This window comes from Sebastes fasciatus, chromosome 17 (assembly GCF_043250625.1).
Source record: "Sebastes fasciatus isolate fSebFas1 chromosome 17, fSebFas1.pri, whole genome shotgun sequence".
In the NCBI taxonomy this organism is placed as follows: Eukaryota; Metazoa; Chordata; class Actinopteri; order Perciformes; family Sebastidae; genus Sebastes; species Sebastes fasciatus.
The window spans coordinates 26,261,446-26,279,329 of NC_133811.1; the positions used below are offsets into that span (position 1 = coordinate 26,261,446).

The 17,884-nt window shown below is 39.1% G+C and overlaps 1 protein-coding gene across 4 annotated transcripts in view; it reads left to right on the top strand.

Moving 5' to 3' along the window:
* The window catches only part of LOC141754962 (sodium/hydrogen exchanger 3-like), a 31,166-nt gene that overhangs the window by 2,379 nt on the left and 10,903 nt on the right, over window positions 1-17,884 (top strand). The window contains exons 1-3 of one of the 4 annotated variants that reach the window (XM_074614443.1): window positions 2,502-2,536; window positions 7,442-7,731; window positions 17,205-17,507. In XM_074614443.1, coding sequence (XP_074470544.1) covers window positions 2,517-2,536; window positions 7,442-7,731; window positions 17,205-17,507 — 613 coding nt within the window. In that variant the 5' untranslated portion in view covers window positions 2,502-2,516. Of the gene's footprint in view, window positions 1-730; window positions 830-2,501; window positions 2,537-7,177; window positions 7,732-13,743; window positions 14,380-17,204; window positions 17,508-17,884 lie in introns of those variants that run through there. The other 3 variants (XM_074614445.1, XM_074614442.1, XM_074614444.1) reach the window with 3 other exon arrangements.

The following is a 17,884-nucleotide window of genomic DNA, read 5'->3' on the forward strand; positions in this document are numbered from 1 at the left end:
TTATCACAAAAATGATACTGACCGAATTTGAAGTAGTTCAAATGAATTCTGTAGGAGGAGTTTGTTACAGTACACTGCCTGTAAAACGCTAAAAATGGGCGAAAATATGGCACATTCAATGAAAAATGGCTGACTTCCTGTTGGGTTTTGGCAATACCTCCAAGAGGCTTTTTTTGTGAAGGTGAAATCTGAATGAGGGGCTTAATTTTTCCAACTTTGTATGGGGCGCCAGCGAACCATTTTGCAAAACCCAAGCCAGAGACCCATAAAAGATAAAATTTTCCACCACGTGTGATGAGTGTGCAAAGTTTAACAACTTTCTGAGCACCATAAGGCCCTCAAAATGCGATTCATTTTAATAATAACAATAATTCCTTCAGTTTCAATAGGGCCTTCGCTGCCCGACGTTGTCGTAGCTCGGGCCTTAATAATTTGAATAAATGCCCCAGAAATGCTAAATATCCTCTGAAGAAACCTTTCAGTATTGATGATCGCTGTCTCTTCTTGTGATATGATCCAAAATGTTTTGAGATCGGTTGGCAACCACATTTTTATCTAGAATAAATACATGTAAATAAATAAAAAGATGTTGAAGTTATACATCTCACCATGTGAAGTAAAATGTAAAATAAAGTTCAAAGGGTCAATGCAGGTGTATCATTTTGCAGCCTAATGTGTGGGAGTTATATTTTATAATCTTCTCTATTTGCTGTCTTACCTCATTGAACAGCATCACAGGGGCAAGACGAGGGTTTTTCCTCCGAACCATCAGCAATTAAGATTACAGACGGCGTCAGGAATGAAGTGAAGTTCAGTTGAAGTTCCCAAGGTGAGTGACTACGATTATAAAATTAAAAAAACAAATAGAAGTGACTCATGTTTTCTTCAGAATCAGTTGATTTATTTGGTGTGGTGTTTATTGTGGTCATTTTTTCCGTGTATGACACTGCATTAAAGTGTTGATACGACACTGTAGAAAGTATATTCAGAAAGATCGTGACATATCAAAGGTCACCTCAGTGATCTCGTGTTGCTTCAACATGTCTGTGTTATTCACTTGAACCGTAAACTTTGACGCGTCCGTCATCCGACTGATGTCCATGCAGGTTTCACTGCTCTTATTTAACATCCTCTCCTCGGCAATTTGACACCGTAATCAGACTGCGAGGCAGATGCACATGCAGCGACTTTTCCTAAACAGCTACATTGATTGTTGCCAAGTTTCAGTGTCATCTATCTGGAAAGTGTCAAGAACAATCAGTCGGTTTTATAAAAGAAAAAGAAAAAACAGCAGAGTCACTGCCTGGGCATTTATTGACAGACACAAGTCTAATAAGGTATTTTCTGGAACGAGCACTTATCCAAATATTAACACTGATCACGATCACAAGAATGACGTTCTTATACTATTTGTCTCGCACCAACAAAGCCAAAGAAAATTCCTCGTGTATACCCCTTACACCTGGCAATAAACACCTTTCTGATTCTGATTCTGATTCTGATTCTGATTCTTTGTGACCCGCTGGTGTTTCTTCCTCTCTGTGACTCAGCATTTTTCTACTGTAAACCATCCTATCACTTAACATGCAAGTCAGTACTAACGATGATTTTGGTGTCTTAGTGATAATCAAGTTTGAACTTTAACTTTTGAAAGTGATTTTAAGAGGAGAGATTTTAAACTCAAGTCGATTTTGTGACGAATGCTTTCACTTGAGTCACTCTCAGAGACAAAGTAACTGTACTTTGACTTTGAGTGTGGACTGTCAATACTTCCTCTAATTATATTTTCCATAATGTTTTAGACACAATACTGGTGCCAGCAGCAACACCAAAGAATGTCAGGACGTCCAAAAATACAGATTGCACTGCAAAACTTAAAGTTACCCTTGAACGCACTGAGGTCTGTTACGGACGACAGAGCTGGTCTTACAAACCCTATTTCATTTCCAATGCCTGAGTTAATTTGATATTGCATGTATGTCTGTACATTAGGGCTGCAACTAACAATTATTTTCATCGTCAATTAATGTGTTGATTATTTTCTCAATTGATTGATTAGTTGTTTGGTTTATAAAATGTCAGAAAATGGTGAAAAATGGTGTTGATGAGTGTTTCCCAAAGCCCAAGATGACGTCCTCAATTGATATTAAAAAAGATATTCAGTTTACTGTCACAGAGGAGTAAAGAAACCAGAAAATATTCACATTTTGGAAACTGCAATCAGAGAATTTAGACTTTTTACTCTTAAAAAATTATTCAAATCGATTATCAAAATAGTTGATAATTAAGTGAATAGCTGACAACTAATCGGCAAAATAAAATAATAAAGGCAAATTGACCAAAAAATAATCCTTAAAAAAAAAAAATGCTGAAAAAGTCAGTGGTTTTCATCGTACTTTCTTTTTCACATGATCATGAATTACATTCTGATGGTTGTCTAATTTTAGACTTTATTCTAGATGGCCACATCCATGAGGGGTTCCTGAAGCCACGTCAGGATCATGACTATTCCATGAATGTATCTGGTGCATCTCAGGTAGACATAACTATATGTCTCTATATCTTTACATAACAAATAGTAGTTTGCTGCTATATTAATGCTCTGAATATCAAATTTAGCACCTTTAATGGAATCAAGCAAATGCTGATTTACTGCGTTTGTGACTCTAGTAGATGTAATTCTGATGATATCAAATCAAGGTCATTCTTTTATTTATACCACAACCAGCATGGTGGCCTGGTGTGGGTCTGATCCGGTTCCTTCCAACCAGTTTCCTGTTGACGTCAGATGTTAAAGGTCAAATCACAACCACCGGTCTTTGTTGACTAATGCCCTCACATAAGACCCCTTCTCATCACCACTGACCTTAGATACGGGTGTCAGACCTACAGTATCTTAAGCCAGCGTAGCAATCAATGCAGCCAGTTTACTCATAAACTGTCAACAGAGCTGACGTGCAAACAGCTCCCCTGAAGTCCATGCTGGTGTTCCAACGGAAGAGAGCACCAGCATGAAAATGACTGTGCAGGTTTCAGTTCGGTTTGATGTGTTAAGAGTAGTTTTAATTTCTGCTTAAGGTAGTTCAACGTAACAAGGTGGGAGAGAGAGAGAGGGTCTTTTTGTCCCCTTTTGTTTGCCTCTTCACTGCACTTATTTGTAGAATAATTTTTCTGTCTGGTTATTGATAAATCTTAAACACTTGTTTACAGATTTTAAGGAAATGTAGTGAAAAGTTGGGCCATGGGATAAAGAAGGAGATTTTGGTGCAAATCCATGAAAAAATACCTGAACTTTTTACTTTTGCAGTACAATTCTGAACAATTTTTGCTATTTTCTTGTTATCTACCGCACTTCAGATCCAGATATGTCTTATAGATCCAGAAAATATGTCAAACTGAAGAGTCACATTAAGAATTCTGTTTCAGTCTTATTCATTGGAAGGCTAATACTGTACATAAAAGGTCTAATTTCGTCATTAAACATCACTAACTCTTTGCAAACAAGCCAAGGAACAGGAAACTAGTTATGAGTTAAACATTTATTTAAACGCTCTCTTCTGTGTACGTTTGTTCTGAGGGATTTCTGTAAAATACTGGATTCCCGGAAAGGGTCCGATTGCACATTTCCTCAACCTCCCAGGTGTGTGCTCTGACTTATCCAGAGTGAGAATGAATAAAGTATCCAGAGGTTCCCTCCAATGAGATTAGGAGCTGATATGGCTGTTTACATTTTAACTAAAGGGATTGTTCCAGCAGGGAGGCAAACCTTGATTAACGGCTCGTGGAAAAGAAACGGCACGTCCAAACTAAGGTTCATTTACGAGTCTCTGTCACGTAAACACACACGTATGGTGGCAATGAAGGCTCAACACAAGTCACTGTCGTGCAGTGTGGCCAAGAGGAGGGGATGTCGGAGGGGGTGTGTAGGTGCTCCTTTCCAATGAGGAAGACAAACGGGTCACACTGCCTTCCTGTCCTCATTTCATTTCATACTTACTTCTGCATTTATGTAAAACTCTGAGAAATACACGCAGAGTGATTGTCACAAGCAAACAAGGACACAGCGAGGGGATAGAAAGGTCGGTTTTACTGTGAGAGGCCACCTGGAGGCGGTGTCAGCTTTCCTTTTTATTCTTTATTTAGCCAGAAAGGTGCCATTAAGATACAGTAAGATATTTATTTTTCCAGAAAATCAGTCCATATGAATTTGATTTCAGAAGGCCACATGAAATACATACATGTAGATGGTATTTCTCTCACAAAAACGCAGTGAATATACCTGAAATGTGTGTTATATTGTTCTATTCGCCCTGCAAAACTGCATATACAGTGAAGCCATGGCTCCCTGTAACCTCTCATAACAGACTGCATAATGTCCATTAGTGGTGACCAGGCCAAACAAAGAGTGATGTTTTTGTCTCAAATTGTTTCATTTCAAGTGTCAGATAAGTGAAGACATATAATGAAATAGTCACCAAAGACATATGCATCATTTTGTGTGTGTTTGTGAAGGTTCTTAGTCATCCAGGTCATGGTATCCGAGTAAGGGTTAAATCAGCAGCAACTAGACTCGGTTAAGATCCATGAAGACGTTTCACTTTCTCATCCAAGAAGCTTCTTCAGTTCTGAAGAACTGAGGAGCTGAATAGGCTTCTTGGATGAGAAGTGAAACGTCTTCATGGATCTAAACCGAGTCCAGCAGCAACTAGACTCGGTTAAGATCCATGAAGACGTTTCACTTTCTCATCCAAGAAGCTTCTTCAGTTCTGAAGAACTGAGGAGCTGAATAGGCTTCTTGGATGAGAAGTGAAACGTCTTCATGGATCTAAACCGAGTCCAGCTGCTGCTGATTTAACCTTTACTTGGATCATTTTGTGTATTAAAGGTGCAGTGTGTAGGATTTGGCGGTATCTAGCGGTGAGGCTGCAGATTGCAACCAACAGAAACTTCTCTTGTGTGCCAATTGTGTTGGAGAACTACAGTGCCCGACGCGAAAAACGCGAATGGCCCTATCTAGAGCCAGTGTTTGGTTTGTCCGTTCTGAGCTACAGTAGAAACATGGCGGCCGAACCCACTCCATATGTAGAAGTAAACGGCTCGTTCTGAGCTAATGAAAACACAGCGATTCTTATTTTCAGGTGATTATACACTAAAGAAAACAGTTAGGTTGTCAAAGTTAACGCGATAATAACGCGTTAACGCAAATTTGTTTTAATGCCACCGATTTCTTTAACGCATTAACGCAATCGATCTTTCAGAGGTTGTAGCGAACTCAGTTTTAAAGCTAAGATTCTGGCATCATATGAAATCATAAGAAAACCTAAAGAATCCATTTGGTACCAACCATGTCATACTAGCTCGTTGCGAAGGAGGTTAAATAACGCTCCAAATTCGCAGCAGAGGCAGAGATGAGCCTGACTTTTAGTACCTAATATGGGTTAAGTTCCAGAGTCTTCTATCTTCATTAGAAACTCTCTGCCTGGTATATGCTCATGTCTTTCAGACTCTACACCCCCAGTTTGTGACGCGGGCTTCCCAATAAAAATGTGTAATATCGAAACTGAGATGACAATAATGACATCATCAGGTTCATGTTTTCACTTTGCATAGCTTCTTTATAGACACTAGGGCTGCAATTAACCATTATTTTCGTTATTGATTCATTTGCCACATATTTTCTCCATTAATGATTAATCTTTGGTCTATAAATTTCACGAAATACGGGAAAATGCCCATCCCATTGTCTTCTGTTCTCTACGTCACAGAGAAGCGTGGAACGCCTACGCCGTTTCCCAGCAAGACTTTCCCCAATCACTACACCATTGTTATGGTAAAGACACAAGGAACTCACATGTAGATATTCTTGCATGCACTTTTCACACATATGCGTCACCTAAATTAAATTCTCATAAAAACTAAACTGCATTCTCAACGAGGGAAACACACTTTTAAATTCATCCTTAACATTGTAAATTGAGACAAAACAAAACGAAAACGCAACAAAACTACTTGGTTTAGTAAAAAACATCATGGTTTGGCTTAAAATAAGTATGTTTGTTACGTTATTTAAGTTACGGATGTAAATTAAAATAAGTCAAAGTTGACTTTTGGTTTCACACGGGACACGAACAGTGCTGAAAGTCGTGTGTTGACCAACCAGCAAACCTCTGGAAGCTGCGGAATGAAGCCAACACGGAAGTGCCAAAAACAGTTCCTGCAGTTCCTCAAATGGCCACTTGATGCTCAAAAAAGCGAGTCAATCTCTATAGACCTCCATGTTATAATGCCCAACTTTACAGCAGAAATATGTAAGGGATAATGCACAGCCAGCCAGTCATTATTGTGAAAGATACCCAGACAGGGCGGTGCTGTCTCTCATCGCTCTGAAGGGGATTCTTTCACCACAATGACCCGCTAGCTGTACATTATCCCGCTTATTATACTTACTACTCACTGAAGAAATCAATATTTTGATACAAAAATGGTCCGCCAGAGTCCGACATCAGAGCCCCGCCCCTAGCGTCGGTCTGTTATAGAGAAATTACAGACCGCAGAGCGCCTTGATTGACCAATCAGAATCGAGTATTCAACACAGCCGTGTAATAAACATATTTATTTCCTCAAGTGGCCATTTGAGGAACTGCAGTTTTTGGCACTTCCATGTTGGCTTCATTCCGCAGCACCAGATGTTTGCCACTTGGTCAACACACGACTTTCAGCGCTGTTCACCAATCAGAAATTGAGTATTCAACACAGCCGTGTAATAAAATCTCTTAAGCTCGTGTTAACCACAGACCTTATTTCAGGCATTGACTTCGCTAAAATGCGAAACTCATATCCTACAAATGTGTTTACAAACAGAAACCAGAACGATACCAAAATCTTGCCCCGTTGCCTACAGATTCCACTGTTCAGATTAAGTAGTTTGTTTGTAAAAGGACTTTTTCAAACAAGGAATTGCTTCTAAAAATTAGAGTATTTTGCAATAAATTCCATACAAGCAGTTTAACATGATTGAAAACTTGCTCATAAAGCTTTCACAGCCAATAAATAAAGGACGAGAGCATCAAATCTTCCATTGAGTAAAGTGGACAAACTAGCTGGTCTGGATACAGAGTGGGAGGGGACAGCAAGCATCAGAATGGGCTGAGTTTCACCTGCTCCACAGAGGTGTATCCTTAGCAGAGAGGAGAGAGCAGAGAGGAGGCCACAACACTCAGGCCAGATAAAGATGTGGACCGTTAGTGAGAACAAAGTGAAAGTGACCTGAGAGGGAAGGAGGAGGCACAGGAGAGGAATGAAAGGCAGATAATCTGAGGTTGACCTGAGCACTTGAGTCAACAGTCTAAGGAACTTTTTTGCAGTTAGTGGAGCAGTCTTCCCCAGACATGGCACCCACATGGCGATTTGCACTTTTTCTCTGCATGTTGCTGATGTGCAGAGCCCCGAGCCTGGCCAGTGATGAAACGGGACACGACACTGGCACCGCAGGACACGACACAGGCACCAACGACCATGGGACAAACTCCAGCACCGGGCACGAGACGGACTCAGGCCATGACACTGAACATGAAGACAGTGATGATCACGGAGACAGTGGTGGTCACGGAGAAGGTGGTCACGGAGGAGGACCCATCACCACTCTACCTATTGTGAGCTGGAAGTGGTCCCACGTCAGGGTCCCGTACCTGGTGGCCCTGTGGATCCTGGTCAGCTGGCTCTGCAAAATCAGTGAGTCCTACCAACTCTTGTCCATGAAGGGAGTAGTACTCTTAGTACTAAGTACTCCTAAAAAAAATATTTTAATAGTAAATATGATTTAGTTTAGCATATTTTTATATAAACTTGTTGTGGTGACTTAATTAGATGTTACATTAGATTGTGATTAGTCAGTGAGTAGAGGGCAGAATTCACACTAGCAAGGTAAAGATGGTTGATAGCAGCGGCTGCGGAAGAAGTACTTAGATCCTTTAGTTAAGTAAAATATCAAAACCACAGTGTACTCCAAGTAAAAGTATCAATACTACAGTGTACTCCAAGTAAAAGTATCAAAATCACAGTGTACTCCAAATAAAATTATCAAAACCACAGTGTACTCCAAGTAAAAGTATCAATACTACAGTGTACTCCAAGTAAAAGTATCAAAATCACAGTGTACTCCAAATAAAATTATCAATACTACAGTGTACTCCAAGTAAAAGTATCAATACTACAGTATACTCCAAGTAACTGTATCAATACTACAGTATACTCCAAGTAAAAGTATCAATACTACAGTATACTCCAAGTAAAAGTATCAATACTACAGTATACTCCAAGTAACTGTATCAATACTACAGTATACTCCAAGTAAATGTATCAATACTACAGTGTACTCCAAGTAACTGTATCAATACCACAGTGTACTCCAAGTAAAATTAGCAATACTACAGTATACTCAAAGTTAAAGTATCAATACTACAGTGTACTCCAAGTAAAAGTATCAATACCACAGAGTACTCCATGTAAAAGTACAAATATTTACATTAAGACGTGCAATATATAACCACAGTGCAACAAAGTAAATACAAAATGCTTTTAAGTAAATAAAAAAATACTGAGAAATGGGATCTATTAAGTGTGTCAGTAGATAAATCCTGTAAATCCTGTTTTACCATAAAGCAGATATTTAAGGTCTGGTTTTCTAAGATGTCTGTGTTTCAAATTCAAACTCTTTGATTGGACAAAATCCACCTCTGAAATACTGAACTGGGACCTGAAGAGAGCTTGACCTCTGTTAAACATCTCACCAGATGAAGAAGAGAAAAGTACTCGTCTTGTCCTGGAACATCATTTAGCATTTCATGTATACACAACAGACGCAAATGGGTTGAGGCACTGTGGACAATGTAAATGAATGAGCATGTGTGTGTGTTTGTGTTCACCTTCCGCTGACATAAATATGGGACCGTTGTTTTGTCTGAATAGGATGCAGGAAATGACCGATGTTGATAACCAAACACTGAAATCAGACACAACTAACTGTAGTAGACAGGTTGGCAGCCTCGATGTTAATCTGCCTTTGGCTACAAATGTTACAGCCGTGTTTGTTACGGACATTAAATTGCATGAAATATTATTAGTAATAACAAAGAAATATAGTTATGTTTGGTTTTGGCACATTTTTCTGCAACTACTGCCATTAATCCTTTGAGTTTTTTTGCTTCCAAATTGCAAGTTTGAGAAGTTAGATACTTTAAATGTGGCTCAACATAGTTTGAATTTGTTTAAATCTAAAAACTGATGTGCAAGTATGGGTTTTTAACAATTTTCTTGAATTAGAAATTGCAAAGGACATAATTTATTCATCCTCACCAGTACTTTGAGGATATTTTGAGTTAACACTTGAAATTGTTTAAAGAAAAACATTAGAAAGAGCAAAGGCTGCATAGAAGAAAAAAACATTTACACAGGGATTATTGGACTAAATCTGCTATATCATATATGGATAAAACCTTTATTGATACAGAGATAATAGGACTCATAACTGTTTGATCGTTCTGCAGCGTGAACTTTAAATATGTTTAGAAACTTGACACACCCGTTAAGAGTGCGATGTGTTTCAAGAAGAACTGATGTGGCCGTTGGTTTGACAATCTTATCTTTAAAAGAGCTTAAACAAATCAGTTTCATAAAGTAGTCTTGCAAAAACTCAAACAATATGTGCACACTATAAATGTTGACTTTATACTTACTCATCGTAGCGCGCAGTGCGGACAATGGCAAATCTTATTTCCTCTTCACAGATTCACAGTGCTTGCTTTCTTTCGCCCTCCTCGCTGCAGTCGAGACAATGGACAATAAATGCAGGTTTAATGAATCTGTCACGGGCTGGAAAGCTCCCTTTTCACCTGCCAGTCTAGAAGGTAACCCACAAGTAACTCTTGCAGGACAGTTGAAGTTAGGCATTGACCTCGAATGGTTAAGTTTAGGATAGGTCGTCAGGTTACCTTCTAGACATGACTCTGCAGAGATTTTGTTTCCTGCATTCTGGTGACTTTTAAAGAATGAAAATAACAAAATAATAAATGTACTGCAACAGCATTTTTATGTTAAATAGGCCTACTTTTAAATTTACTTTTAATTCTCAAGAAGGAAATTTAATAATTAAATCTAATAGAATTAGGGCCACATTGAGGGTGGAAAAAATCTGAGATTTCGAGAATAAAGTCATAATATTATGAGAATAAAAGTCGTAATATTATTAAAATAAAGTTGTTATTTAATGAAAATAAAAGTCGTAATATTACGAGAATAAAGTCATAACTTTACGAGAAAAAAAGTGATTTCCTCCTCCACTAAAGAGTCAGTTTCCTCATCAGGTCCGTGTGGTTCTTTCTTCGGAATAAACTCAGTTTCTTGCTCAATCTTTTCAAGGTCCTGATACTGATGATAATGTGCTGCTGATGTGCCAAAGATGTATTTGGTTATTTGTGAAAGCTAAACTAAAGTATCACTTCACAAGATGCTCCACTTTCCTATTTTTCACACAGGCGGCACGCTGCTCTATTTCCCCTCTAAAATAACACGTAAAATGACTACTTTATAACATTATGATTTTATTCTCATAATATTACGACTTTTTTCGCGTGAAGTTATGACTTTATTCTTGTAATATTATGACTTTATTCTCGAAATCTCAGATTTATTTTTATTCCTCAATGTGGCCCTAATACTCCGTCGTAAAGAATTTGGCCCTCTGGTGTGGATTTGTGTAAATCTCTGGCATAAACTTGGCTAATATTAATCAGGTTTTTTTTGCCCCTGCTTGAGTATTTCTTTCTCTTAGTTCTCTCCATTACTCTCTCCGTCTCTCCCTCACTGAAGGCCCATTCAGACAAAATGTGACAACGGCACCGCTGTGCTCTGAAACAAATTACTTCTAATGGCAAGCACCACGCCACAACGGCTTTTCACTGTGTCGAGCAAAAGCCCAACTCGGGGAAACTACATTTGGTGTAGTTCTACTGTCATCTGGGTGGAAACAGGCTTATACACACTGTACAGTGCCAGAAACAGGTTGAGATAAGGAAAAGGAAAAAAAAATGTGAAAATGGGGAGAAATACGGGAGGATTGTGACCCCGGGAGGAAACCGGGGGAGGGCAATGAAAAACGTGAGTCACACAGGAAAATGGTGAGGGTTGGCAAGTATGCCTGGAAACCTTTTATATTATCAAAATGGAATTATTCCACATTTCAGAAGTTTGGGTTCCTTTTTTTTTCGTCAAAATTTTCAGGTCAGGCACATTTTTCACATTTGCTGTCACTCTCAGTGTCTTTCACTCCCAACAGGTCGCCCCCTTATCAGGTTAGTGATGTTGTAATTTAGGTATATTTTATTGTCATACTCACTTGACATTCTTCAAACTACATAGTGTCCGGTGAATACGTAAAATGTATTTTTATCTACATTTGTAACACTGAAGCGTTTGCTGGGTCACAAATGACACATCTCATTGAGCAATAATTTATTCTTCACAGCAGTCAGACAAACAATAACTCAACAATCTTTAACTGCAGCTACTGTACTGTACCTCCCAGTCTGAAAACAACCTCCATATGAACTGTTCACAGAGCTGTGGCCACTTTAGAATGATTCAAAGGGTTCAAAGTTAAAGGCCAGCCACTGTTCAGCAAGATGTATTAGGTCATTAGTTAATAAGGCTCAACAGGGCAGTTCATGCTTCACTGTGCAGGCTGGGTGTCTAAATGGATGCCAAATCCTACACACTGCACCTTTAAAGTAGAAATTGTAGGTACTTGTACTTTTTAATGCAACTTTATACTTACTTATACTTATACTTTATACTCAACTACATCTTATATAGTGTACTTGTTACTCCACTACAATTGTCTGACACCTTTAGTCACCAAAAAGTACTTACGAAGTAAGTCTAAAGAACGTATGGGAGGAATCTGTAGAGTAGTGAGTGGATGTTTGAAGATGTGCTGCATGGATGTTGTGCTTTTAAAACAAAGAAAAGGAACCAAATACCAAAGTACAGAGGTATGGTGTGAGAGGAGATCTGACAACCACAAGCATAGATGATCTTATAGAATATGATGCATTACTGTAGATTAAACTACCTAACAGTAAAAAAAAACATCTACAGCAGCAAAATGCAACATATACATTAATGCAGCAGTGACATTAATCCAGAAACATCAGATATATAATAGTAAAACACTGACAGCATTGATGACTTCATTTTACTGCACAATGAGTACTTTTACTTTTCATACAAGTACATTTTCCTGACAATACTTTTTACTTAGCAAGGTTCTGAATGCAGGACTTTTACTTGTAGTATTTTCACAGTGTGGTATTAGTACATTTACTTAAGTAAAGGATCTGAATACTTCTACCACTGTTAGAGACCAAGAAGATATCTATCAAATATAAAGCTGATTTAAAGGTCCCATATTGTAAAAAGTGAGATTTTCATATCTTTTATATTATAAAGCAGGTTTAACTGATATATAAATACTGTGAAAGTATCAAAACACTCAATCCATGGAGAAATACACACAGCCCGTACTCAGAAATTGTGCGTTTGAAACAAGCCGTTAGGATTTCTGTCCATTTGTGATGTCACAAATCTACAATATTTAGACCATTTCACGGTTTTAAACGTAAACATACTAAATGTGTCCCAGTTTATTCCTGGTTGCAGTGTATGTGAATGTCATCAGCTGACAGGAAGTACACATGGATCCAAGCTGTTGCCTAGCAACGCAATTCTGTTGCAATTTCGTCGCATTTCCGTCATAATGCGCTAAAATGGAGCGTTCCAGACAGAGGGTAAATACAGGAATATTCAGGCAAACAGTATGAGGAAAATAAAGTTTTTTTTGAACATTGCAGCATGTAAACATGTTCTAGTAGAAACCCAAAATACAAACATGAACCTGAAAATGAGCATAATATGGGACCTTTAATCATTCAATAAACAAAACTTAGTAGTAGTCGTCAAATTATGTAACTGGATGAACATATGCTCAATTACATCAAGTCAAATAATACAATATATTTCCATTTGAGCAACCCCGGATGTTTTTGTCTCTTAGCAGAGACGTACAGGTTCACACCTGTGCCGTGTGAGAGCTCATGTATCAAATCATCAAACCAGTCCATCTTACTAAGGAGGCTATTGTCCCTTGTCCTGCTCAAACAGGACGGGACACCTGCACAAAAAAAAAACATCCAGTCATAACATGACTGCTCTTGGACTTAAAAAATCAGTCATATGAAGTTAATGTCAACAAAATTCAGGACAAAACAAACGAATCAGCGTATTAAATGAATCATAGCTCCATTATCTCATAGCAGGAGTTTATTCCGGGACTGCTAGAGGACAGCTTTCTCATCTTTCTCACGTCAAGGGACTGGGAGTCTTTAACCAGGATTGAGTAACGTCAGCGTCAATCATTAGTAAGCATAAGGCTGTGAGACGAAACCAGTGGAAATGTTCCTAAACAAACACACACATACTCACACACACAGGTGTTCGTCAACATCAAATGACCTCTGCTCCATCACTTACTCCCTCGCTCACAGACACACAAACTTGAGTTGATGCGTTCAGAAACCGGAAAAAGCACAAACTGAGTAATGACTGGTGAGTGTTTCAACCGTGACTGAATAACCGGAGACCTTTCTTGAACATCCGTTGCTTCCCCGCTATAATCTTCCAACCTAAACACACACACTCACACCCTTCGTCAGAGAGATACTGTACATATAAAAGGCTGAGTCCGGGCTTCTGAATTCCCTGCACCGCTACTGACCACAGACCTTGGGAGGACATAAAGTTGCAGTCTGAGACAGAAAGATGGAACACTAGAGGGAAAAGAGTAGTGAAAAGATAGTAAGTGATAGTAAATAAGAGTGAGTAAGACGGAGGAAGCTCAAAGCTACAAAAAAAAGGAGGGACAAGAGGTGTGACAAACTGTCCGGCACTCCAGTCTGGCCTTGGTACGGACAGGTCACTTCCTTCACATCTCAGATAAAGGATTTTTTTGGGGCTCTCTTTTTTAACTCTATTTTTAATAGATTTTTTAATTTGATCAAATGCAACGCTGCGGATATGTACACCTCTTGCTGTTGGGGTCAGCGTTACTGATCATCTCAGGGGTCACGAGGGTGAACGGGGACGCGGCGGCGCATCGAGAGTCTGAAGAGCTGAAGCCGCCACCTGAGTCCAAATCGAATCAGACCGAACACGGCCATGGCTCCAGCGTCATCACAGGAATACCCGTCGTCACCTTTAAGTGGCACCACGTGGAGACGCCTTATCTTATTGCATTATGGATAGTGGTGGCTGGTTTGGGTAAATTGGGTACGTAACAAATAGGAAATAAAATGTCTATAAAAGTGTTTTTTTTAAATCATGTAGACGGGTAAATATGAACTACCAGTCACTGACTAGTTTCTCATCATATATGACGATTGATCTTGAGATGAGAAAAGAATAAAGTGCCAGCTTGTTAGAGTTACGTCATGGAGAGTTTGGATGTTGCAGTCTGACAGATTCCTCTGTCAAACAAGATAACGTCAGGCTATTTATAACCCACCTAGTGCCAAAATAATTACAATGTTATCCTGTTCTCACAAAGACTCTGATCTTCCACATGTTCAAACTCTATTTATATAGCACCTTTCAAACAAGTCAAATGCAATTCAAAGTGATGTACAGACGGTTGATAAAAATGTAGAGTGTTAAAACTGGATTTAGAGACTAATGCACACCAAAACAACCAATGTAAAAGTTCATTGAATAAGAAAGCAATAAAAGATGGGTATTTAAGATAATAAAAGATAAATAATATACAAGGAAATAAGAAATAGCAATAAAAATAAATAAATAAAAATTGTGAAACTACACATAAGCAGATTTCTATTAAAATAATGAAATGTTAATAAAATAAATAAAATAGAATAAAAGAGATAATAATAATATACAGCAATAAAATGTTGATTAAATGAAATAGAGTAAAATAAACACTATAATGATGATGATAAATAAAATAAATATAAACAATAAAACCATAAAATTATAAAATTATAAAACACTACATAAATTGCAATCTGCAACCTTACCGCTAGATGCTGCAAAATCCTGCACACTGCACCTTTAAGTTTAAAATCAAAAAATATTAATTTAATTATTTTTTTTTAAAAGCCCCTGAAAAAATTTATTTAACTTAAGTGTTTCTTTACGACATTGACTAAAAGCTCAAATTTGTATAAACAAAATATCCTTATTTTATTATTATTTATTATTATGTAACTTTAACACTCAGCTGATCTGCCTCATCGGGACTATAGGTATGGGTGTGTGGGTGTGGTTTGATCAGATTTGACTGACAGTGCTGGCAACTTAAGCAAACAACCACATAACTGTTGTCAGATTTTGATTTTAACTCACAAGAGCAAGAACAAAAACACAAATACAGAAATCTGTGATGTGAAATAACCGAAATTGTTCTAACTTTGGCTTTTATTTTATGTTCATCTACTAGGACCCCCATCATTAATAATGAATACGTTTATTCAGGACTTTTAACCATGAGAAAGTATGTTTTCTGAAAGCGAGATTTTTTTTAATTGCACCAGGACATGCCTCTGATATTGTAACAGAGTGTCGCCTCCTGCAGCAGTGAACAGTAGTTTGTGTTATCAACGCAGCACGCTGTTCTCGAGAACAGAAGAGTTTCTTCTGTCTGTACTGCATTAGAAACTTCACAGGTTACCAAGAGTTTATAATCATTGTTTTATTGAATAGCACAAAACTCATGTGCTGGAAGAAGAGAAGAATCATATTTACAGGTTACACCAATCATCTACTTGCTCTCTTCTTCGGGTTCCACTCTCGTGCACAAATATAAACACAGCATTGGAATATAACAGACCTCCTTATCTTAATCTTTTGAATGGAACATATCAGCAGAGCAAAAGTGGAGCCCCGTGGGCTGTGAAAGAGAAATTAAGATTTTAAAATCCTAATGGTTCAGCAGGTTTTATTATTAAATAATCTTAAGTGACACTTTGTCAGGCCATTAAGTCAAGTAACCTCAAGCAAAAGTCTGTCTTTAGTTATGCAGAGAGAGATTTATAAACCTTCATATGCACCACCATGCTGGTTAATCATATGCCCGGAACAAAAAACTGTCACTTTATCGGTCGAGTGCGACAGTTGATCATTTGCGAATTTTGCAACTTCACAAAGTTTTAGTTTAGTTATGGTTTAGTCAGGGGGGCGGCTGTGGCTCAGAGGTAGAGCGGGTCGTCCACCAAGCTCTTCTTTTTCAGCTAAGGCTTTTGTCCAAGGTGAAGGCCTATCTGTCTCCCATGCTTTTATCACCTCTCGGTCAGACTACTGTAATTCTTTGTATGTGGGTTTACAACAGTCGTCACTCCACCGGCTGCAGGTAGTACAGACTGCAGCTGCTCGCCTTCTGACTGGAAAACGTGATCACATATCACCAGTTCTGGCCTACCTCCCCTGGCTTCCTGTCCGTTTCCGGATTGATTTTAAGATTCGTATTGCTTGTTTTTAATGTTTTAAATGGGCTGGCACCACCTTATCTATCAGAACTGTTGCACCTCCATACTCCGGTCAGAGCACTGAGGTCGACCAATCAGATGCTCCTGGATGTCCCCAGAACTAGACTCAAAAACAGGAGGCGACCGGGCCTTTGCGGTGGCCGGCCCTGATCTCTGGAACAGCTCACCTCTTCATATTAAAACTGCTCAGACCATAGAGAGGTGGCTATGGCTCACAGGGTAGAGCAGGTTGTCCACCAATCGGAAGGTCGGTGCTCCGGGTCACATGTCGATGTGTCCTTGAGACAGATACTTAACCCCAAATTGCAATGTCTAAATATGAGTATTTAGATTAGATCCTGATGGGCAAAGCTGGCCCCTTAGCAGCCTCTGCCATCAGTGTATGAATGTGTGTGTGTGAATGGGTGAAAGCTGACATGTAGTGTAAAGTGCTTTGAGTGGTCGGAAGACTAGAAATGATCTATAGAAATGCAAGTCCATTTCCCATTGTAATGCAATGAGTTTTAAACTTTGTCAGCCCCAAAGACCCAAAAAATAATAATTATATACATTAAATTGTATTTGTTTCTCTTCTTCTCTTCTCTTCCCTTCGCTCAGTCATCGAGGCCAACCACCATGTGACCAGCGTGATTCCAGAGAGCGCCTTGCTCATCTGCTTCGGCTTCATCCTGGGCGGGATCATTTGGGGCGCGGACCAGGCGCAGACCTTCACGCTGACCCCGACGGTGTTCTTCTTCTACCTGTTGCCTCAAATCATCCTGGACGCGGGCTACGCCATGCCAAACAAGCTCTTCTTCAGCAACATGGGCGCCATCCTGATCTACGCCGTCATCGGGACCTGCTGGAACGCCGCCAGCTTAGGGCTGTCGCTGTGGGGGTGTCACCAGGGAGGAGCCATGGGTAAGAGACTTTAGACTTCAGCAGGCTGCCTGCTGCTCACTGTAAGAGGGGATGTTCAGATCGAGGGACCTGAAGCGGCATTTTGAGAGCAATGTTGTAGTTTTTTCTGTAGTTTGTTTTTGAAGGGTTGTAAGATAGGACGGGGTTATTCAGAGGGACAATATAAACTTTCTAAGATAGGGAAGAAGCATCAACTAGTGGGGGGGGAGACATAAGGCAAAGATACTATATGAGGTCAAAGGGACAGTTTCATGCTGGTGTTCTAAATAACAACAGGAAGTTAGTTATTTTAGTTTGGCCCAAGCCCCCAGGAAGAGCGCCAGGCTGTGAAGCAAATTGCCGTAGTGGCCACACGGCGGTACTACAACTTCTGTGTC